This window comes from Anomaloglossus baeobatrachus, chromosome 4 (assembly GCF_048569485.1).
Source record: "Anomaloglossus baeobatrachus isolate aAnoBae1 chromosome 4, aAnoBae1.hap1, whole genome shotgun sequence".
In the NCBI taxonomy this organism is placed as follows: domain Eukaryota; kingdom Metazoa; phylum Chordata; class Amphibia; order Anura; family Aromobatidae; genus Anomaloglossus; species Anomaloglossus baeobatrachus.
In genome coordinates, this window is record NC_134356.1 from 283,507,295 (window position 1) to 283,532,015 (window position 24,721).

The 24,721-nt window shown below is 43.9% G+C and overlaps 1 protein-coding gene across 2 annotated transcripts in view; it reads left to right on the forward strand.

Annotated features, from left to right (window-relative positions):
- LGR5 (leucine rich repeat containing G protein-coupled receptor 5) overlaps positions 1–24,721 on the forward strand; it is a 273,312-nt gene that overhangs the window by 182,905 nt on the left and 65,686 nt on the right. For both annotated transcript variants that reach the window (XM_075344890.1, XM_075344891.1), the window contains exons 6-11: positions 1,043–1,114; positions 11,528–11,596; positions 14,877–14,948; positions 15,815–15,886; positions 20,699–20,767; positions 20,849–20,920. In XM_075344890.1, the coding sequence (XP_075201005.1) occupies positions 1,043–1,114; positions 11,528–11,596; positions 14,877–14,948; positions 15,815–15,886; positions 20,699–20,767; positions 20,849–20,920 (426 nt within the window). The remainder of the gene's footprint in view (positions 1–1,042; positions 1,115–11,527; positions 11,597–14,876; positions 14,949–15,814; positions 15,887–20,698; positions 20,768–20,848; positions 20,921–24,721) is intronic.

Genomic DNA, 24,721 nt, shown 5'->3' on the forward strand with positions numbered 1-24,721 from the left:
GTGAATAAAATTCTATATGTTGTTTTTAAACTGCGATAGAAAAATCCTAGTATTTGTGTAAAAACAGGAAAGAAACATATTGCAGACAGATATTCACTAGGCCATTAATAGTGTTGTAGAAGTCATGCAGTAGGTACGAGTCTCATGCATATTCCTAATCCCTTCAATTTTATCTGTGTGTGGACAACAGGTCTTAAAAAGCCATTATCCTGTCCAGCAATAAAGTATGACAGATGTATACTACAATGAGCCATCTTGTTTGAAACTTGTAGGTTTGCACATTATACTGCTGCATTTTAATACACCTTTCAGGAAATTGTATGCCAGCAGGAATTTCCATTTCTCTTTGGCGGAAATATTTCCCCAAGTAAAATGTGCCTCAGGCTGACATTACATTGCTTTTTTTTTAGAGCCTCATGAGACACATAAGAACATTTTGCTTATTAACATTGAGTTACAATGTTTCTCCTACAGGTCTAAAGAAGTTATTGAGGGTTCGGGAGGGTTTTTTTAGGCCTGAGTGTAATAAGTTTCTAATAATGTAAGCAGAATTTAAAAAACAGACCCAATCTTTATGGGTTTATGATACATTTTATATTGCAGGAAAGCTAATGTTGACATAGTAATGCGTCTGACATACTTTTCTGTCAAAGTTTATTCACTCGTGAATTGCACCTTGTCGGGCTATTGTCCATTATGTCACAATTTGATTTCTGCCAAGACCTATGGATTGTACAGTGTTTTATCGTACAGGCTGCAGTCTACATATTTATATGTTAAAATGCGGAGGTGCGTACAAGAAGGAATAGAGCACATCTTCAACTTATTCTTTTACGCTACAACAGCTGCCAATCTTTTGGAAGGAAGAAAGTGTAAGCCTCAGGAGCATGCCCTCCAATAAATTCTTTGGCAGTGCTTGACTTGTATACAATAAGTGCATGGTTGAAAACACGTTTCTTTAGAAGCTTCCATTGAAGACGTTTGCATAGGTTCACTGTGCGCAGCATGCTATCCTGACTGTGCTTTTAATGTTCCCCTGCAGACATCTCCATAACAATAGGATCGACTCCCTGGGAAAGAAATGCTTTGACGGGCTCCACAGTCTGGAGACTTTGTGAGTTGACCTCTTATTTGTTTCAGTCCTTTCACTGTTTTCATTGATATTCTAAAAAGAATAAAAATAGCTCAAAAGCCAAACATGCTTTTTGGCTTGCCTAATTGCCAAGTGTTTAGTGCAATTGTTCATATGATGACTGTATAAAACAAATTCTGTATCTATTAACAATGCCTCCCTACCATTTCTGAGCTCATGCTAAGGGAGTCTGATGAGAGGCTCAAGTAGAAGATCTGCTATATACCTTTATGCATATGCTATATTCTCTTAACTCGTAAATTGTCTGTATTTGTTAGAATAATGTGTTAAAGGGGTTGCCGAGAATTAGAAAGAAGTCTCTGTCCTTGAGTTCTGCAAACAGACCCTTCTTTCTAATCCTGGACAATTTCTTTAAAAGTGTGTTTATCATTAAAAATCTCTATCAGGGCCATGACAAGACTCTTAATTTAATCTCTATGGGGAACGCCAACTATCTCCCATAGGCAAGCTTGGAAGGAAACAACTTTTCCTACAACAGTTAACATGTATTCTTGCATGACCAGCATGTGCACGTTCTTTCGGAAAAAGGCTTGCTGTACTCACTCCTATTGAACTAATCCACAATGACCATGGTGAAACGAAAGGCTTTGGTTCATTGACACCTATTATGGATGCTAATGAGCTCCCACTCTGTCTATGGTGGGGGGCAGCAGCCATAGCGCATGAAATCGGCTTTTTTTGTACAGAAAAACTGCATCCATTATGCAGTGTTTCTGCAGCGATTTGACATGCACATGTGCTGTCAAATCGCTGCAGAATATTCAGCAGTTACGTGCGCATGAGCCCTTACAGGTAATAATATGGGGAAGTCGCCAGCAGCCTCACTCACCTCTCCCGCTTGTTTCCGTCCAGCTCCTTCAGGACATGTGGCTGTGTTTCACGATGGCTGTCACTAACAGACATGACTGCACACTGACAGCATTGCTGTATATACATCACAGGAGGGGCTGGGGGCTACAATGTATATATTACAGGAGGGGCAGGGGGCATAGACGTTACTGGAGTGGCAAACAGCTCTGGTGGTGTACTCATTACTGGGATGGGTGACATAGCGCTCTGGGGACCCATATAGTTCTGGGAGGGGCCGCACAGACTGCTCTAATTCATATATACACACACACAGTACTGCTTACACACACAGCTCTGACACACACACACACACACACACACACACAGTTCTGACACACACACACAGCTCTGACACACACACACACACAATGCACCCCCCATTACTCCATACACACACGCACAATACAATGCACCCTCCATTACCCCTTCCCCCACACACAATACAATGCACCCCCCATTACCCCTCCCCCCACACACAATACAATGCAACCCTCATCACCCCCTACACACACAAATTACACTGCCCCATCCCTACACACTCCTGCCTCCCCCACTCCCTCCTTCAGAATACAGTTCTCCCCCTCTGCCTGTCACAAAGCTGTGTTCCTTCACAAATGTTCCCTGCTATGTGTCCTCAGCCCCTCCCCACTCATCCCCATTAATTAAACCTGTCTCTTCAGCTCCTTCATGGAGCACTTACCGCTTCCTGATGTTCCCTGTGTGGCGCCCGCAGCACTGTGATGACGTCAGCAAGGTGCTGATCTCATCACGTTGCTGCATGTCAGGGGCGGGGCCCAGTCCCAGCAAGCTGTTCAAATGTATTTATGTCTGAAAGACGCAAATACATTTGAATAGGAAGGAGGAAGCTGCGGTCACCGACTCTGCTGCGCTCCTGTAGTGTGTACATGCCGGGCACACAGCAGAGCTGGCACAGCACGCTGCCTCCTGCTGCAGCTAGTGTGCCCAGCATGTACACACTGCTGAGGAGCGCGGTGGGGACAGCAGATACAGCGGCCCACTACACCATGCCCCTGCTTCTGGGGGGGGCAGTTGCGCCCCCCCCGTGCCCCTCGCTGGGTACGCCCATGACGGCCACAGCACATAGCATGGAGCTCATTGGCACACCTCTGACCCCGGAAGTACAAGCGAAGGTACTTCCGGGGTTAATCAGCGTCCTGTGCCCGCACTTTTTTGTTTTGTGTCTTAAAAACGCAGATACAAATAAATGGCGGTGCGCCCCCCTCCCCTCCCTCGAAAACACAGCTGATTTATTAGACTGTCTTTACGGAGGGGGAGAGGGTGTAAAGAAAAAAAAAATACTGACAGGTGCCTAGTGGCAAGTATGGCCCTGGTGGTGGGGGCCCCCTTAGAAGCTCTTTTGATGGGGGCCCCGGGGCTGGAGCCCCGCCTTCCCCGCCTATAATCCGGCCCTGCATGTAACCTAAAGATTAGTGTAATATGGGGGGGGTTACACAACAATTTTAGTTTTGTGCACGTGTTGAAATTACATTATGCAAAATAAAGATGTTCTCCACTCTCCATGTCCCCCTTATTTCATGCCTCCTACTTTATAAAAGGGTTTCTTGGGAAAAAAAAAGATAACTCTGAGTCCCAGCAAGGAGACATTTAGTAATTAGTTATGTTCTATAGAAAAACAAAGTAATAGGTGTTAAACTTCTCTTTAATGCCACCCACAATGTCAATGAACCCCTTAAAGGGAATCTGAGAAGGATTAACCCTTGTAAGCTGTCGGTGATCAGGTCATTGGAAGCTGAATAAATTATACCTTAATATCTGTGATCCTGTCAGGCAGCTGGGAAGATGATTGCGGTCTTACCAGGAGGGTTCAGATGCCGTTGTTGATGGCGGCATCAGGGCAGTCCTCTGGTGGACAAGGGGATTGGACTCTTTTGTGTCTCCATGTGCAAGTGTGCCCCTCATGCCTCCACCACACTCTGGTTGCAGAGAGTGGGGTGTTGCCTCTGGGAGCAAAGCTGCTGCGAGGCTCCTCTGTGCTCATTTCTGTTGTTTCTGGGGTCCTGTCTTGGTTGTTGGTGTGGTTGCGAGGTGAGACACCGTTGCTCACAGCGCTGTGGCTGTTTTGACATCCCAGGACACTGAGTTCCCCAACATCAGCTTCTGCAAGGGGACATGAGACGCGGCATCTCCTGGTTCAGGTGTGTGGTGGGAAGTTCCGTCCTGTCCGCCCTCCTCGCCCTTTCCTCTGACTCCCTGGATAGAGGGTGGAGATTGGGTTTTACCTCATCGGTGTCAAGTCATCCATCAGGGGTATGTTTAAACCAGCCCTGTCCTCTTGTTCGCAGCTGATTATTCAGCTACATTTTAGTGGTACGTTTTACGGTCGGGAATTAATTGATGTGTGTGTCTCTGGTTGGCCTCTAACTCTGGATTTGGTGCTCTCAATTGTTACATCCCTGATTTATCAGCCCTTACCTTCTTTTGTTTCAGTTATTAGATTCTTATCTGCATTATTTGGATAGTTTACTGGCGTATTTGACCCAACTGTGGCCAGTGTGCAGTCATGGCCAAAAGTTTTGAGAATACTACAAATATTATTTTTTACAAAGTCTACTGCTTAAGTTTTTCTAATGCCAATTTGCATATACTCCAGAATGTCATAAAGAGTGATCAGCTTAACAACAATTACTTGCAAAGTCAATATTGGCTAAGAAAATGAACTTTAACCCCCAAAACACATTTCAACAGCATTGCATTCCTGCCTTAAAAGGAGCAGCTAACATTGTTTTAGTGATTGTTCCATTAACACAGGTGTGGGTGTTGATGAGGACAGGGCTGGCGATCAATCAGTCATGATTAAGTAAGAATAACACCACTGGACACTTTAAAAGGAGGCTGGTGCTTGGTATCATTGTTTCTCTTCAGTTAACCATGGTTATCTCTAAAGAAACACGTGCAGCCATCATTGCTCTGCACAAAAATGGCCTAACAGGGAAGAGTATCGCAGCTACAAAGATTGCACCTCAGTCGACAATCTATCGCATCATCAAGAACTTCAAGGAGAGAGCTTCCATTGTTGCCAAAATGGCTCCAGGGCGCCCAGGAAGGACCAGCAAATGCCAGGACCGTACCTTAAAACTGTTTCAGCTGCGGGATAGGACTACCAGCAGTGCCGAGCTAGGTCAGCAATGGCAGCAGGCTGGTGTGAGTGCTTCTGCACGCACTGTTAGGCTATGTGCGCACGTTGCGTACAAGCCCTGCAGAAATTTCTGCAGCGATCTGAAGAGCACATGTGCGCTTTAGATCGCTGCAGAAATGTCCGTAGTGAGCGCCGATTCCATGCGCTCTGCCTGCAGCTCCTCCCATAGACAGAGCAGGAGCTGCCGGCAAAGCGCAGGAAAGAAGTGACATGTCACTTCTTTTTGCGCAGCGCTTCGGCAGTAGCCGAAGCGCTGCGCTCTTAGACGCCACGTGCGCACGGCCCCTGCACAATCTCCATAGACTGTGCAGGGGCCGCAGGACGCATGCAGTTACGCTGCGCTACAAAGCGCAGCGTAACTGCATGTTTTTACGCAACGTGCGCACATAGCCTTAGGCGGAGACTCTTTGAGCAAGGCCTGGTTTCAAGGAGGGCAGCAAAGAAGCCACTTCTCTCCAGAAAAAACATCAGGGACTGACTGATATTCTGCAAAAGATAAAGGGAGTGGACTGCTGAGGACTGGGGTAAAGTAATTTTCTCAGATGAATCCCCTTTTCGATTGTTTGGGACATCTGGAAAACAGCTTATTAGGAGAAGAAGAAGTGAGCGCTACCACCAGTCTTGTCTCATGTCAACTGTTAAGCATCCTGAAACGATTCATGTGTGGGGTTGCTTCTCAGCCAAGGGAATCGGCTCACTCACAGTCTTGCCTAAAAACACAGCAATGAATAAAGAATGGTACCAGAATGTCCTCCAAGAGCAACTTCTCCCAACTGTCCAAGAGCAGTTTGGCACCCAACAATGCCTTTTCCAGCATGATGGAGCACCTTGCCATAAAGCAAAGGTGATCACTAAATGGCTCATGGAACAAAACATAGAAATTTTGGGTCCATGGCCTGGAAATCCCCAGATCTTAATCCCATTGAGAACTTGTGGGTAATCATCAAGAGACGAGTGGACAAACAAAAACCAACAAATTCTGGCAAAATGCAAGCATTGCTTATGCAAGAATGGACAGCTATCAGTCAGGATTTGGTCCAGAAGTTGATTGAGAGCATGCCAGGGAGAATTGCAGAGGTCCTGAAGAAGAAGGGTCAACACTGCAAATATTGACTTGCTGCATTAACTCATTCTAACTGTCAATATAACCTTTTGGTACTCATAATATGATTGCAATTATATTTCTGTATGTGATGTAAACATCAGACAAACACAAATAAAACACAGAGGGCAACAGATCATGTGAAAATATCATTTTGGTGTCATTCTCAAAACTTTTCACCATGACTGTACTCAGAAACCCCGCTTTTTTGGCATCTGGGAAGGTCTCTGCAAAAGTCCTCTTCTCTTCAATGGTGTGGCTGAAGAGTATTCCCTGCCACTAATGATGTGCTTGAGTGTGACTGCTTCCATTAACTATGTTTGGCACACTGCTGTTGCTTGCTGTCAGTCTGGTCATCACTACTCAAGCGTCACAGATCCGAAGTTTTCTTCCATAGAAATCCAATTTTTGTTTTGTGTATATCAGCTAGATCTAGGGACAAGACAAAGATCTCCCTGAAAATCTGCCTCCAGAGCTTATTTTAAATGAAATGGGGTGTTACTGGTGTGAGACATGTAATTACTGACAGTCTGCTTTGCTGATCTCACTCCTGAGTTGAGTTTGATTCTAAGTATCACAGTATAGCACACCTGAGCTTTATCGCGTCACAAGCACATTTGCAGTTGTACCTCTCCTCTTCTATCAGTTTTAGCTTTCATCTGGTATAGTCGATGTGGGGAGAGAGACAGTACAGCAGTGCTGACAGCACTATGAAAGGAGAACTGCACTTATTTGTAATGAACAAAGTTCTGCTGTACTTTCTGCTCCTTCATTGGCTTCCTGAGACTCGAGAACTGAAGAAGTGTTAGTTGTAGTCAGGCACACCTCTGCAGCAAAGCTGACTGCACTATGAGAGGACAAATGCAGCTGTTGATATGTTTGTAATGAGACAAAGATCAATTCTGCTGAGTATAATTTATAACTATCAGTCTTTACATGTCCCACATTGGCAATTCACTTTAATTTAAAATGATATCTGGATACAGATTCTTAGGGTAATCTGTGTACATAGTTTTTAGTAGTTCAGTCTCATCCCTGGAATAAGACTTTGGATCGGAGATATCAAGATATCATTTTATTCATCTTTCTGTGACCTACACAGCCCATATAGACAGCTTTGGAGGGTTGATCTTACCGACAGATTCCTTTAAGGCCTCTTTCACACTTCCCTGAAAAACACGCACGTTTTTCACGGACGTGTCAGAGGTGCGTTTTTCCCTCGGTGTGCCGTGTGTATGGCACACGTGTGTTCTCCGTGTGTTATCCGTGATAAAACACGGAGAACGGAAACTTTCTACTCACCTGTCCCTGGCGTCGCTGTCTGTGCTGCTGATCTTCGGTCTCTGGTCCTGCTGCTGCTGCTTCCGGCCGCAGTGAAGTGAATATTCAATGAGCATAATGAGCGGCGGTCGTCAGCAAGTGACAGCAGCGGCAGAGTCTGCAGGGCAGGAGAAGGTGAGTAGTGGTTTTATTTTTCTCACAGACACATGGCTTTTCTCCGGTGCGTCACACGGAACACATCCGTATGGTTCGTTTGCATTACGTGTGACATGTTTGCGTTCCGTGTGACACCCGTGATGCCAGAGAAAAACGGACATGTTGGCGTGAGAAACACACGGACCTGCGTAAGTACGGAACGGACACACGGTCCTTTCGAAAATACTTACGTGTGTCCAAAACCATAGGAATACCTAGGTCTACGTGTGTAAGTGTCTCCAGTACTTGCGAAAACTGCCAAACACGTACCGGAGGCACGTACGTGTCAAAGAGGCCTAAAGGAAGAAAATGTCAGCATCGCAACCAAAACAAAAACAAGCTTTCACAAAGGTTCATTGATAGAATAATAAAAAAAATTGCGGGTTTCAGAAAATAACCCAAATTTTCTCTTTACAAAATTCAGATTTTTTTTTAACCTGTAAAATGAAACCTTAAACGTTTGGTATCGCTGTGGTTGTACTGATCTGAAAAACATTTTGCCAAGTCAGCTTTACTGCACCTTGAACAGTGTTCACCATTTCACTGCATTTTTACTTTTTACCCATTTTTTTTTTTTAAACCGTAAACTATATCATGTCATTAAAAAAAGTACAACTTGTCCTGTAAAAAACAAGCCTTTATACAGCTCTGTGGAAAAAAAAATATTTAAACAGTTAGGGGATGCATTCTATTAACTCATGATTACAAGATGGCAATGAACTTTCCCAAAATAGCCCCATTTAATGTGTTAGGCTGCTTTCACACCTCCGTTTTTTGCTATGCGGCACAATCCGGCACTTTGCAGGAAAATCGCAACCGGTTTTTTTTGCTGCCGGTTGCGATTTTCCTGCATAGACTTTAATTAGTGCCGCATTGTGCCGCATGGCCTTGCGTTCCGTCCGGTTTTTGCCGCATGCGGCAGATTTAGCCGATGCGGCGGCCGGATGGAACGTTGCCTGGCACGTTTTTTCGTGCGGCAAAAAAAACCGCATTGCGCCGCATTCGGCCGATGCGGCGCATTTTTCAATGCATGCCTATGGCGGCCGGATGCAGCGCGATGCGGCAATAACCGCATCCGGCCGCCGCATGCGGTTTTTGCCACTGCACATGCTCAGTAGCATGCCGCAAGCGGCAAAAACCGGACTGGCCGCGAAGAAAAAACTTATGCAAAGGATGCGGTGTTTTCACCGCATCCGTTGCATAGCTTGCACAGCCGGATTGAGCCGCAGAGCTCAAGCCGGATGTGTGAAAGTAGCCTAAACCAGTCAATGTAATCTCTTCCTTTGTATATAAAGTAAAATGCTGGCTCAGGTAGCCTCTGCTCACAGACATGTTCTGTTCTCTGGCAAGGTATTTATAGGGTTATCAAACAGTGTCCTCTTCTAATCTGAACTAGGTAAGGTGGAAGTGGAAATGACTTTGTCTCCTGGAATAATTGGACTGTCTTTAACTCTAAAGTGGCACCAGCCAGCTTAGAAAGGCTTACACAAAGTACATATTTTTTGTTTTTTTGGCAGCATATTCCCAGCAGTAGCGCTTTCTTTTACAAGGATTATGCACATAAAAGCCTCCTACAGACTCTGAAAAGTGATTTTTTAACTGTGTTTATAATAACATAGCTCTTAAATCCAGAGATGAAGTGTAGTTTCCTCCCTAGTAAATAATATAGTGATAAAAAGAAGATTGCAGATTCTAGGGAAAGGCCTTTCATTTAGCTATAGACGGATCTGCGCTCTCCGTACCACACAAGCTCGAAATGTGCACATCAAAAACATCAGACCTAAAAAACACACCCAGGCAGAGAGGGGGACCTGACTCGTATTGTACCATACATATAATTAACTCCTTACTACCTTGTATTTTGTGCTATTACAATTTACAGTCATATTGTGCCCTAAAAATGAACACAGTATGTTTCTCTCCATTCAGTTATACTCTAAAAAAAATGTCAGTGCTATGAATTTCTTTAAGAAAAGTGGAAATATTATGTTAAAGATGTGAATTGTGTTCTTCCCGTACCCCTGTACGGATATACGTTGTCATTGGATTGGTTTGTAGTATGTAGCTCCACTGGCCCAATGTCATCTGGCAGCTCACTTCACCCTTGTCACAAGGACATTAAGGGGATTAACATCAGAGCCCTCATCCTAAGTACACTACCACTATTCATGATAGATGGTGTGTGGGCATTGATTTGTATGGCAATTTAGAAGGCGATATGGTAAGGGAAACTGCCAGATGTCATAAAAGGAAGTGTTGTCATCAGCCGGGTGGCAGTGTAATGGCAGGCTTTGCGTCTAAGACTTCAATCAGTTGTTATTTTTATTGGTTAGGTTTTAGCTATGGTACATGTCAGAATTCGTATTCACAGTTTGCTTCCCAGCTGAATATAAGTGTATAGTATAGTATAGTGTGACGCCCTGGGCAAGCCAGGGGTCACAGGTCACAACATCACATGCACCCCACATTCCTTGCAGGTACACCAAGGCTAACCTAAAATCCTTGTTGCCTTCCTCCAGGGGCTGATGTCCACACCAGGGGGTGGGCCAGGCGGTTGGCTCTGCCCACCGAGGAGTTCACAGCCCTGGAGGCGGGAGAACCAGGCAGTTAAGCTAGGGAAGTGAAGGAGTAAACAGTGAGAGTAGAGACAGTGAAAAGGAACAGTTTGTAAAGCCTGAAGTTGGTCCAGGTGTGTGCCCCGGACTGAGACAGCAAGGTCAGCAGACGGCGGTGATAGTCTGCAGGGGGACTGCTTGGAGGTTGCTGGAAGGACCGCGGACGGGTGGTAACCCGGCGGTACCGGACCAGTATACGAAGAACAGTCAGCACCAGGGCAGGGGCCTTTCGGATCCCGGCAAGGCTAGGAGTCGCCATAATTTGCCAAATCCGTCAGTGAAGGGGACCTCTGTCTCCTAACAACCAAGTCCCGATTGAAGGCAACAGTCCGACCGTGAAGGGGAGACACCGCCACCGCCAAGGCACCAGTTTCCCAGGGCCAGCGCCTGCGGGCAAAGTAGGGCTCCTTCGGCCCAGATTGAAGCCGAGGAGTAGGTAACCGGTGGGAACCCATCGCTACCAAAAAGACTTTACATAGGTGCAGGGAAGAGACCGTCACCGCTAACTGCAGGGAACAGCAGCACCGTAGCTGTCCGAGGGACCCGTCCAACCAGCCATTTGTTTACCGAGAACTGTGTCGTGTTTACTGGCTGAGTGAGTACCTCCGTGCCGTGCGGCACAGCGCTGCCCCTGCACCTCCACAGGCCCCATACCCGCCTGTCCACCATACCAACCCCATCACTGGGCCCCGGGACCACCAAAACCCCTACCCACGGAGGGGCAAACTAACAACTGGCTGCTCCATACCATCACTCCCGGGTTCCCCAGAAAGAGCAGCGGTGGTGTCCACTTAATCACCACAGCCGTGGGTGGCGTCACGGACAATAAACTATCCCAACAACCAACCCCCTTTCACTCACGGGCGAGGAGCGCCGCTCGAGTCCCCGGGATCCGGCCCATCGCTCGAGCCACCGAGCAGCAGCAGGCCGCAGCAGCCGCGGCAGCCAGACCCGAGCAGTGGGAGAGCGCGGCGTCCCCTCCTCCGCCCGCGACAATAGTATAGCGCTCCAGCTCCTAGATGGGATGGCTCAGCATTTCCAGTCTTCTGAAAATGTACAAGCACTTGTGTTGTTCTGCTGTGTGGAATTGTTGGCATTGATGCGCCATCTGCTGGGATTACATGTGTCAAGGTGATCTTTCTCTTGAATTTTAGAGATCTGAACTACAATAATCTTGATGAGTTTCCTGCTGCTATCAAATCCCTCAGGAACCTTAAAGAGCTGTAAGTAATTGTTCTACATTAACTGGTTGTGTTCAACAGAATGCTGTCAGAACACTACTAGGTCATAACGTTTTTTCACATTACATCATGTGTATTGTTTTGTTGTTTTTAGCAAATAAATGTAATGGCATATACAGTGGGCAAAATAAGAATTTGATACACTGCCAATTTTGCAAGTTTTCCCACCTACAAAGAATGGAGAGAACTATAATTTTTATCGTAGGTACATTTAAACTGGGATAGAATACTAAAAAATCCAGAAAATCACATTGTATGATTTTTAAATAATTAGCATTTTATTGCATGGAATAAGTATTTGATCATCTACCATCCAGCAAGAATTCTGGCTCTCACAGACCAGTTATTTTTTTTTTAAGAAGCATTCCAACCCTGCACTCACTACATAGCAACTGTTTGAACTTGTTACCTGTATAAAAGACACCTGTCCACACACTCAATCATATTCCAATTTTTCCAGCATGGCCAAGACCAAAAAGCTGCCTAAGAGCACCAAGGACAAAATTACAGAGCTGCACAAGGCTGAGATGGGCTATATGACAATAGGCAAGCAGCTTGGTGAGAAGGCAACAACTGTTGGTGCAATAATTCAAAAATGGAAGAAACACAAGATCACCGTCAATCTTACTTGGTATGGGGCTCCATGCAAGATCTCACCTCGTAGGGTAAGGATGATTCTGAGAAAGGTCAGGAATCAGCCCAGAACTACATGGTAGGACCTGGCCAATAACCTGAAGAGAGCTGGGACCACAGTCTAAAAGATTACAGTTAGTAATACGCTATGATGTCATAAATTAAAATTCTGCAGGGCACGCAAGGTCCCCTGCTCACACCAGCATATGTCCAGGCCCATTTGAAGTTCGCCAATGACCATCTGGATAATCTAGAGGAGGTATGGGATAAGGTCATGTGGTCAAATGAGACCAAAAGAGAACTTTTTGGTATCAACTGCACTCACCGTGTCTGTAGAATGAAAGATGAGTACAACCCCAAGAATACCGTCCTAACCGTGAAGCATGGGGGAGGAAACATCATATTTTGGGGGGTGGTTTCTTGCAAAGGCGACAGGACAACTGCACCGTATTGAAGGGAGGGTGGATGGGGTCGTGTATTGCTAGATTTTGGCCAATACCCTCCTTCCCTCAGTAAGAGCATTGAAAATAGGCTGAGTCTTCCAGCATGACAATGACCCGAAAAACACAGCCTGGGGAACTAAGGAGTGGCTCCATAAGAAGCATATCAAGGTACTGGAGTGTCCGAACTGGTCAGCAAACCTGGACCCAATGGAAAATCTTTGGAGGGAGCTTGAACACAATGTTGCCCAGGGACAGCCTCAAATTCTGAAATATCTGGAGAAGATCTGTATATAGGAGTGGGCCGAAATCTTTGCTGCAGTGTGTGCAAACTTGGTCGAGAATTACAGGAAACATATGACCTTTCCAATTGCAAACAAAGGTTTCTGTATCAAATATTAAGTTATTTTTTTCTATTGAATCAAATACTTAATTCATGCAATAAAATGCAAATTAATTATTTAAAAATCATACAATGTGTTTTTTCAGGATTTTTTTTATTTGTCTGTCACAGTTGAAGTGCACATACGATACAAACTACTGACCTCCCTATTTTCTGTAGGTGGCAAAACTGGCAAAATTATCAGTGTATCAATTACCTATTTTCCCCAGTGTATACCAAATGCTGTTGGGGCCCCCGTAGTGCGCATGCCCAGCTGGTAATGTGGTAAGTGCTGTAGTATTAGCATGTAAAGTCCAAAATACGATGGAGGCACCAAGTGCTGGTTTTGAGTTGCATTTATAAGCCTAATAGACTAGGCCCTGTTTTCATTATACTGTATGTCACTATCTATATAATTTGCAATGATGTATTAGGAAGAGACACTTTCAGGTCACTATTTTTGTTTGAATGCGAGTTATATGGATGAATGTTAAAGAAATAACCATAAAGAAAGATAAAGATCTGACTGGTGCTTCAGAAGATCAAGAAATCTGTTAGGGTATAAAGAATGTCTCGTAAATTTTTGTTTGTCTTATTACCCTGCAAAATTAAACTGTATTAATTATATTATATAATATATAAAATGGATAGCGTTTCTAACTTTCATTTGTTAGTGTTCCTATTATGTCCTGTAGTGTAAGCAGTCTTGCTTTATAATTTATCTTATATTGCGAATGTTCCTGAGGAAGTTTACCGCTTTGTGGAATCTTTTTTGGCAGCAGGTGTCCAATACACCTGCAGAAGAAATTACACATTACGCTGTCCTCATTAACAAATGGACATGCAAAGCCCAACAGATCAGAAGACATTTTCTGTAGCCACTCTGTGTATTGGGCAACTCACTCTGTCAGCCTAAAATTCACTGTTTGGCTATGTGCGCACGTTGCGTATTTGCATGCAGTTATGCTGTGATCTGCACCGCAGCGTAACTGCATGCACCCTGCGTCCCCAGCATAATCTATGGAGATTGTGCAGGAGACGTGTGCACGTGGCGTATTAGAGCACAGCGCTTCGGCTGCTGCCCGAAGCGCGCGTTCTAAGAAGTGACATGTCACTTCTTTCCTGCGCTCTGCATGCAGCCCCCGTTCTGTCTATGGGAGGGGCTGCAGTCAGAGCGTATGGAATCGGCTTTTTTTTTTTTCATTACGGACTCTTTCTGCAGCGATTTGAAGCGCACACGGGCTGTTCAAATCGCTGCAGAAATTTCTGGAGGGACAAACGCTACGTGCGCACATAACCTTAGGGCAGGTGAAAGGGTAGCTCAGCTAAAGCAATATCTATGCCAAAGGAAATAGGTGTATACAATATGTAGAGGGCAGAAATGTCTTCGGACACTAGTGTCACGCTAGTAATGTGTAAATTAGCATTAATTGTTTATAGTTCTTTCGTCATGGAGGGAAGAAAGGGAAGACAGATAAACATAATCCTTCCTGAATATCTTCAAGAAACTGGGGGTCTTGCCTTTGGTAGTATCATTGAGTCTGATTATTCTTTACAAGATGCTGGGGTCCTGGGCTCAAATCCCACCAAGGACACCATCTGCAAGGAGTTTGTATGTTCTCCCCGTGTTTGCGTGGGTTTCCTCCAGATTCTCCAGTTTCCTCCCACACTCCAAAGATATACTGGTAGGGAATCTAGATTGTGAGCCCCGATGGGGACAGTGATGATCACTTCTGTAAAGAGTTGCAAAATGTATAAGCAATGCATAGTAAAGCAAATAAATAAACAATACTTTTCCTTGTTCTAGGGCGTTTCATAGCAATAACATCAGATCCATTCCTGAGCATGCTTTTATTGGGAACCCTTCACTTATTACAATGTAAGTGTTCTAATGTAATGTTTCATTTTTATATTAAACATCATTGGAAATGAACAAACAAAAAAATTGACTTTTATGATGTGCCTTACGGTATTTTAACATCCTTTCACAAATGGGCCGCATGATGATATTGTTGAAATCATTGATAAATAGTTAATAGATGAGATGAAAATATGAAAAGGTAGTAAAATATCAAATAAGTTCAAATATCAAAATCCAAGTTTTAGTCCAAGGTCGAAATCTTTTAGTTCCCTGGTATATATGCCATATTATTCTTAGGATTATCTGCATGGCCCAAGTAGGAGGATGTACAACATGAAGTCATGTAAATAGCTGTCATTTACAGAGCTAAAAAAACAGGAATATTGTAAAACAAAAGTAGGAAACAAAATTGACATATTCCAGCTTGACATAATCACATTAGATACAGGCTTTATGCTACACATGGATTGCGCTGAGACCATTGTTTCAGAACGTAAGGGCCATTTAAAGAAAAAACAAAATTCACCGCAGTGTGGCTGTATAATCCTATAACCAAAACTACATTCCACACTGGAATGATTAGGCAATTGAGCAAGACATAAAACAGTTCACAATGCTGCTAAATCAAAGAAGACAATTGTAATTCAGATGCAGAGCAGCACACAATGTTGAAAAGCACAACCCCAAGGGTCAGAAAACTCAGAACACCCAAATGATATCACTTAACCCTTGCAGTTACAGAGCGAAAATGAGACATGTTATTGGTTACATGATAGTATGTATACAATTTGTTATTGTGTGTCTCTTATGTGCTATATCACATTCTTGTGTGATCATTTAGTGATTATTGTGTGTAATTGTTGCTCATTTTTTCTTTCTGGCAGCCACTTCTTCGACAACCCTATTCAGCATGTTGGGAGATCTGCGTTTCAGCACTTGCCGGAGCTGCGGACTCTGTAAGTTGTTAGGGGGTTAGATATTTCAGAATCAAGCATTGTTGACCTTAGGGAGATCAACATATCCACTGCAGAGACACCATCACGTGTTTCTCAACGCAGTGATTCTAGAGCATTGCCCCCTGGGAAGTATGCAAATAAGAAAGCCGCGGAGACACCATCACGTGTTTCTCAACGCTGGCAGGAAACTAGCCAGGTCTTTCACCGGGAAGGAACAACCACGGGAAGGGCAGTCTCCAGTCAAGGAGACCACCTATACCAAACATGGTATCCATCCACAGACAGCCGTTTCGGGGTATTTGCCCCTCATCAGTGTGGAGTAGGAATCTGGCTAGTGGGGGCAATGCCTAGTATAAGACTACTTAAGCAAGCATTGTTGACCTTAGGGAGATCAACATATCCACTGCGGAGACACCATCACGTGTTTCTCAACGCAGTGATTCTAGAGCATTGCCCCCTGGGAAGTATGCATCTTATTTGCATACTTCCCAGGGGGCAATGCTCTAGAATCACTGCGTTGAGAAACACGTGATGGTGTCTCCGCAGTGGATATGTTGATCTCCCTAAGGTCAACAATGCTTGCTTAAGTAGTCTTATACTAGGCATTGCCCCCACTAGCCAGATTCCTACTCCACACTGATGAGGGGCAAATACCCCGAAATGGCTGTCTGTGGATGGATACCATGTTTGGTATAGGTGGTCTCCTTGACTGGAGACTGCCCTTCCCGTGGTTGTTCCTTCCCGGTGAAAGACCTGGCTAGTTTCCTGCCAGCGTTGAGAAACACGTGATGGTGTCTCTGCGGCTTTCTTATTTTCATACTTCCTAGGGGGCAATGCTCTAGAATCACTGCGTTGAGAAACACGTGATGGTGTCTCCGCAGTGGATATGTTGATCTCCCTAAGGTCAACAATGCTTGCTTAAGTAGTCTTATACTAGGAATTGCCCCCACTAGCCAGATTCCTACTCCACACTGATGAGGGGCAAATACCCCGAAACGGCTGTCTGTGGATGGATACCATGTTTGGTATAGGTGGTCTCCTTGACTGGAGACTGCCCTTCCCGTGGTTGTTCCTTCCCGGTGAAAGACCTGGCTAGTTTCCTGCCAGCGTTGAGAAACACGTGATGGTGTCTCCGCGGCTTTCTTATTTGCATACTTCCCAGGGGGCAATGCTCTAGAATCACTGCGTTGAGAAACACGTGATGGTGTCTCCGCAGTGGATATGTTGATCTCCCTAAGGTCAACAATGCTTGCTTAAGTAGTCTTATACTAGGCATTGCCCCCACTAGCCAGATTCCTACTCCACACTGATGAGGGGCAAATACCTCGAAACGGCTGTCTGTGGATGGATACCATGTTTGGTATAGGTGGTCTCCTTGACTGGAGACTGCCCTTCCCGTGGTTGTTCCTTCCCGGTGAAAGACCTGGCTAGTTTCCTGCCAGCGTTGAGAAACACGTGATGGTGTCTCCGCGGCTTTCTTATTTGCATACTTCCCAGGGGGCAATGCTCTAGAATCACTGCGTTGAGAAACACGTTGTTACGGTTGCTGCGAGCACTAGAGACTAAGTCCAGATTTCTTGCTACTGCACATGTGCGAGCGCTGGAGACTAAGTCCAGATTTCTTGCTACTGCACATGTGCGAGCGCTGGAGACTAAGTCCAGATTTCTTGCTACTGCACATGTGCGAGCGCTGGAGACTAAGTCCAGATTTCTTGCTACTGCACATGTGCGAGCGCTGGAGACTAAGTCCAATCTTGGAGCCATTGCACATGTGCGGGTGACATCATCGCTGACACGAGGTCACATGTCTCTGACACCTTCTATGCCGATTGGTCGCTGGTCATGTGCTTGTGACGTCTTGCTCGGTGATAGGCCAGCATGACGTCACTCCTGTCGTTCTGGCAGCGGATTGGCTCTGGTGTCCTCCATCTTGGATGAGGCACAGAGTCTATATAAGACCCTGACACACGCCGCATGGTGCTCAGTCCTCTTGGTTCATGCATATGAGTAGACGCTCTGTGCGCGTTCCTCTAGGCATTCCTCTGTCTATGCTAGGTGAGCGCTACCGGCAGGGTAGCGTTCTTATACCTTACAGCTTCGGCTGCTGTCCGTATCCTTACCTCTTAGGGGAGCGGACATAGGCAGGTGCCTGAGGCACATGGTCTGGCTGGGCCTTGTGATTCTACTCGTAGGTGGACGTTGCCGCTAGGGTAACATTCCTTATACTGCGTCTGGCAGTTGTTCGTATCCTCGCACACTAGGGGAGCGAACAGAGGTAGGAGCTTTGTGCGGCTTACGCTGCTGTTCGTCTCTTTTGCACCACTAGAAGAGCGGACCTAGGCAGGTGCCATATCTAGTGGTTCGTGTCCTCGCACACTAGTGGAGCGAACGCAGGTAGGAGCTTTGTGCGGCTTACGCTGCTGTTCGTCTCTTTTGCACCACTAGAAGAGCGGACCTAGGTAGGTGCCATTTCGCACACATTGCCTTTGTCTCTGTGATTATTAACAGAGATCATTCCACACACCCTCCAAGTAAGGGAGGAATTGCTTTACTTACTTATTATATCCTTCTGTGAGTTAACAGAGGTATTGCACTCTGCCATAGTCTGCAGCAAAGTCTTTGCACGGTGGACCCTGACTGTCTGATACTCCTTTCAGTTATTATCAGACAGCCCCCCGTAACACACGTGATGGTGTCTCCGCAGTGGATATGTTGATCTCCCTAAGGTCAACAATGCTTGCTTAAGTAGTCTTATACTAGGCATTGCCCCCACTAGCCAGATTCCTACTCCACACTGATGAGGGGCAAATACCCCGAAACGGCTGTCTGTGGATGGATACCATGTTTGGTATAGGTGGTCTCCTTGACTGGAGACTGCCCTTCCCGTGGTTGTTCCTTCCCGGTGAAAGACCTGGCTAGTTTCCTGCCAGCGTTGAGAAACACGTGATGGTGTCTCCGCGGCTTTCTTATTTAGATATTTCAGAATCGCTGACATTTGTGTCTGTCGCGGGTGCAAAGTTTAGAATCAGGGTGACTATGGAATAATTATTTCTTACTGGTCTATTCTCAAAAACCCTATTTTCTTCTGAATGTCAAACTCACTCATTCACGTAGATAGGATATTATGCCAGATACTTACGAGTGTTTATGTTTTGTCTATGACATACTTTTATGTTTCTGCAAGTCTGTTATATGTCCAAACACACAGACTTGCCACAATGAATGACAGAAGGCAATAACAGCCATGTTCTTTACTTTTGTCACTTGTTGAATACTTTCCGGGAGCTGAACAAATGTAATTGAAAAGATTCAAATTTTAGCTGTCATCCCTGTTATGTATATTTTATGGACCAAAGTGTGAAAAATAAGATGCATAGGGGGAATTTGTTCAATCCCAAAATACATTTCTCTATAAACTGGAAATTTTAATCAGTGACATAATGTCTTTCATCATTCATTTTATCCGAAAAAAAGTAGATCATATCCTCTTGCTCTATAACATCCTGCTGCAGATTAGATATCATTTTCAACATGGCAGGTTACTTTTAACCCATCATTAACAGAAACGCCTAAAAACTTTCATACCATACATTGGTCCAACAAGATGACCTGGACTTGTAATATGTACAGACCAACGAAAGTCATGTTTTTGGACCCAGCTTATTTAATATGTTCGTTTGTGCATTATCTTTGTTCATATCCATATTATATTGTTATTTTATCATTTTTTTATGGCACTATGTATCATGTAAAGGCCCCTTTACACACTGCCACATCGCTAGCGATATCGCTGTAACGTCACCAGTTTTGTGACGTAATAACGACCTCCCCAGCGATATTGCAGTGTGTTACACGCATCAGTGACCTGGCCACCACTGTGAGGTTGCTGATCGCTACAAGTCGGTCAGGACCATTTTTTGGTCCTTTGTTTCCCGCTGCGAAGCATGTATCGGTGTATTTGACACCGTTACAACAACATCGTTAGCGACTTAGAACCCAGCCCATAAGCGTGCTATTGCATTCCCTTTCCAGCGAGGTTGTTCTGCAGGTCCGTATCGCTGCTGCGTCGTTGGCCAGATCTGCCTGTTTGACAGCTCACCAGCGACTTTCCAGCGAACCCAGCTAGGTCGAGATTGCTGGTGGGATCGCTAGAAAGTCTCAGTGTGTAAAGGGGCCTTAACAGATTAATTTGCTGAGTCTCTGGCTGAGTGTGTGCAGGGAACAATATACAGGCTTAATAGAAAGTCTGTGGACCTGTACTCCACTCTGTACAGTCTATTGATTTTCCATTGCGATTGTTCCCCACTGTATTTTTGTACTCAGCCAGAATCCATAAGAATTCACTGCAGAGCCTTGCTTGAGCAATCATGGAAGTCTCAGGACTTGGACTGCACTGATCTGGTATACAGTACCTATCATTTAAATGGAATCTGTCAGCAGGTTTTTGCCACCTAATCTGAGTACAGCATAATGTAAGGGCAGAGATCCTGATTGCAGCGATGTGTCACTTACTGGGCTGCTTAGTGTATTTTTTATAAAATCACTGATTAATCAGCAGTAGATTATCATTAGATTTGTCAGGTAGTCCAGCATATTCATGAGCTCTGTATAACTGCTACATCTGCAGCAGAGAAAACATGAATTTTATCAAAACAGCTCAGTAAGTGATACATCACCGGAATCAGGGTCTCTTCCCCTACCTTACGTTGCTTTTAGATGAGGGAGCAAAACCTGGTGACAGATTCCCTTTAAAAATATATACATATTTGTAACCTATGTTTACCTAAAGTAATACCAATCATTTACTTAAAGGATCCTCAATGGAGCATCGCAAATTACAGAATTTCCAGACCTGACTGGGACCACAAGCCTGGAGAGCCTGTAAGTTATTTATTATTGACTTCTCAGTTATTGTATAATTAATATTTCAGTACTTATCGGAATATAATGCTGTTTCCACAGAACCTTGACTGGGGCACAACTGGTCAGTCTTCCAAGTATAATCTGTGATCAGCTGCCTAACCTTCAGATGCTGTAAGTACCACTGAAGTCTGCATTATTTTACAGATATCTATATGAATTATTCCTTGAGCGCAGTGAAAATACGCACCCACCCGTTCTCAAGTAACTGTTGTTTTATTCAGGGGAAAATGGGCCTGAAGCTGAGATAAAAGTAATGTAAGCATGATTTAGGTGATTATTATAATATATGCAGTAAGCAGCTATTAGAGGAGAATTATTTTCTACCAATAAAAACAGTAAATGATATGAGTCCAAGCAGAGTTTGCCATGAATGTGACACTTGGTCTGATCACGGTGCGGCACTTGGCACTTCACGCTGGGAGTGCAGTATTCTTATGGGAGAGGGAGAATCAGATTTCAGTGCAGATTATCTATGTGCTTTACAAAGGAATTTAACAGTTTTTAGCGGACTGGAATAGCTGCCCTACATTAAATCCTTAGCCCAGCTCGGTGCATGCAATGTCTCAGCAAAGGGAGGGGGTTGTTTTATGGAATTTGTCTGCGCTTGTTAAGATACGGTTCAAAGGTAGTGAATGGTCCAAGAAATATTGAGAGCAACCATGAAAGAACATAGTTTGTTCTATCTTTCCAGCAATTAAAAGAGAAAAAAAATAATTGTGGCCCTGAACTGCTCATTTACTCGACTCATATTGTGTGTGAGCAAAGGTCTTTGTGTATGGAAATCACCGCCTGCTACAGTGTTCTGTGCTGACCATGAAGGGTCTCTTCTGTACGCCATGCCATCCCGAGCTCCGCTATTCACCACTGGCAATTAAAATTCACTCAAGACAAAGCTTCCCAGCTGCGGACGGCCGAGGAATCTGGACACCCCCTGTCACCCAATATGTTCTCCCAGGCTGATGACATGAAACTTGGCTGGCACTGTACCCAGTCTCCATTCTTGGGTCCTATCTACTCAGCATCAGTAGCATAAATCCTGTTTGTATCTACGTGAGGATATAAACTTCAAGGATCAATCAAAGCACTGTACAGTCTGTAACCTTTGTATAGAAAGTGCTCGCTCACAATTGGGGCATATATCACTATGTGCAAACAGCATTTGATAAGGATTAGACATGCATGACTTAGCTGCGGGCTCCCAGAGTGCCGATTTATTTTGTCTGTAACCTACACAGAAAAAAAAATGATAATTTATGACAGCAGCTATTAGATCACCGTGAATACATGTGGTGTTCCTTCACTTGGCATTTGGTGTATTAACACTGATTACAATTTATTGCTTTATTACCATTGTGAGTGTTGTAAAACTTTCCACAAATATGCCATACACATTTATGTTTTAAAGAGGGGATATTATATTTATAGACATGTTGTGTTTTTGGTCTGTAACGCCCACATGTGTGCAAAGAATACGATCCAGTTCAGCGTTCCAAAAAGCAAACGCTGCCTCGCAGAAACATTCAGCACTTTGGGATGTCCGGAAAGCCAAAAATGTGGCGCATTTACAAGACAAAAAGTTATTAGGCACACATCTTTATTATAATTATAACATTCATTATTTTACTCTCTCTATTATTAGTTTGGAGACAGTATTACACTGCTGAGGGAAGTTTGTTTTGGGCTAGTTTATTTCCATAAACACTTGGGTACATTTGTACAAAAATATGTGTCTGGATAAATGTGCATCAAGGGTTCCTCCTTCTTATGCTCATCCAGCACTCAGATGTCAAGTTTTATGGAAATAGCTTCGAGTGTTATTCTATTCTGTAACGAGATAAAAGAAGACAAAAAAAGTACTGTCTATGTATGATTAGGTTTTATTAGCTTTAAAAAATTTAGTTTATTATCATCATTATTTTCATGGCTATGCTCCATGCTGTGTGTATGTGTGTGTATTTATATTCACTCCTCAGCATTGAAATCGCAGTAAAAAGAAGGAAAATCATGGACTTGTTGAAATCACAGGATTGATAGACATATTAATCATCTGAAAACAATAAGAAAATAGAGATACAACCAAATCAATGTAATGGTGGGATGTTAGTATACCTGGCGTAACACTGGAGATGTCCAACCACTGTACCATAATCCCGGAAGTAGGACTGGTGTGACGTTCCCTCATGAATGTCTCTTCACGGTGGTGCCCACATCTATAGGCCAATCTCTGGCTGTCACTGTATCAAAGACAAAAGCAAGACCCATCGCTGAAGAGGATAGACCTCCCTTCCAGCCTCTATTGCTGTCTTGCTCTGTCCAATGAAAGGAGCTGCCAGCAGTGAATCTTGATGGTTTGAGTGACCAAGTACAGAACATTCCTCAGATGACCATTAATAACCTCATTGATAGCATGCAAAGGCGTGTTAAGTGTATGCATTCCTGTGCCTGACGCTCATCCATAATACTGAATAAATTAAAATATTTTAAAATTTTATTTCCATTTTTTTATTACCAACATGTCTATAGATCCTGTGGCTTCCATAACTCTACAACTTTTCCTTCTTGATGTCGTAATGTCAGTGTTGTGGAGCGTGTGTGTGTGTGTATAGTTATATAGTGTGTGTATGTGTATATATATATATATATATATATATATATATATATCCTGCATAGAGGATGCCTGCTGTTGGGCCCTGGCTTAAGTTGGCTCTAAACTCTTCTCCTTGTACACACAGCATCCCTTCTCTGGAGGCATCTCAAAAATATAAAAAAGTGAGTGAGAGTAGGCAATAATTGTTTCAGTCAATTTGTCTCTCGTAAGGGCATTGACCACTGCAGTGGAGAAGTCTGGGTTTGGTGCTTTAGGCCACGTGCACACATTGAATATTTGTTGCGTTTTTTATCTTAGTATTTTTAAACCAAAACCTGGAGTGGGTGAATAATGTAGAAATAGTGGCTGTGTTTCTATTATACTTTTCCTCTGATTGTTCCACTTCTGGTTTTGACTTACAAAAACTGAGATAAAAAAAACCTCCCTAAATTCTCAACATGTGACCGTGGCCTAATAGTCTACGTAAGCTCTGACCTTATACTAACACTCCCTCTTCTAATACAAAATATTGAATAGGATAACTAAGAAAGTGAAGAGTAGATCCTTTATTCAAGTTCAATTGTAAAAGACATTAATAGGCAATGAGTGACTACTCAAGTTATGGCATTGGTTAAGTCTTAATAATCATAATAATGTAAACCTTCTCTTAAAAGGTCCCCATACATATTAGACAGCTCTCTGTCAAACGATTTTCCAGCTGACAGTATTCTGGACAGAATTCCCCACACTCAGAAATGCTTGGATCATCCGGGCATTCATGTGTTCTCTATGAGAGAGCTTACCAGAATCATCTAGCAACATCTTATCTCCCCGCCAAACAAAAGGATCAGCCGTTGACCTCTCCCCTGACATCGTCTGTCGGCATTGTGTCTGTTGGCTAGCATATACACTGAATGGTCAGACGTTCTTGCGAAAATGTTTGGGTTCTGCATGATTTTATCTTATGAGAGTATGGGAGTCTTTTTAAAGTATGGAGTGGGGCAAGCAAGAACTGGATACTATTTTCCCGATGACAGGGGACAGATGGAGAGTGGAACTTTATTTTAATTAGCTTTGGTACTCCCTATATTCTATGTGCAACCATAACAGTGTCCGTTGTAAATCAATCCGTTGCCAATTTTACTCATCTGTCATTGTGACCTGGATGTTTGGCAAAATCAGTGCTTGAACCTTAGTAGAGCTTGAACAATGTGTGGATGGATGGATGGATATTTGCCTAAATAATTTCTCTTTGAGTTTTAACATTTACGTTAACCAAAATGATTTGTATTTGTGTTGTTTTTGCCTGCTTTGCTAAGCTTATC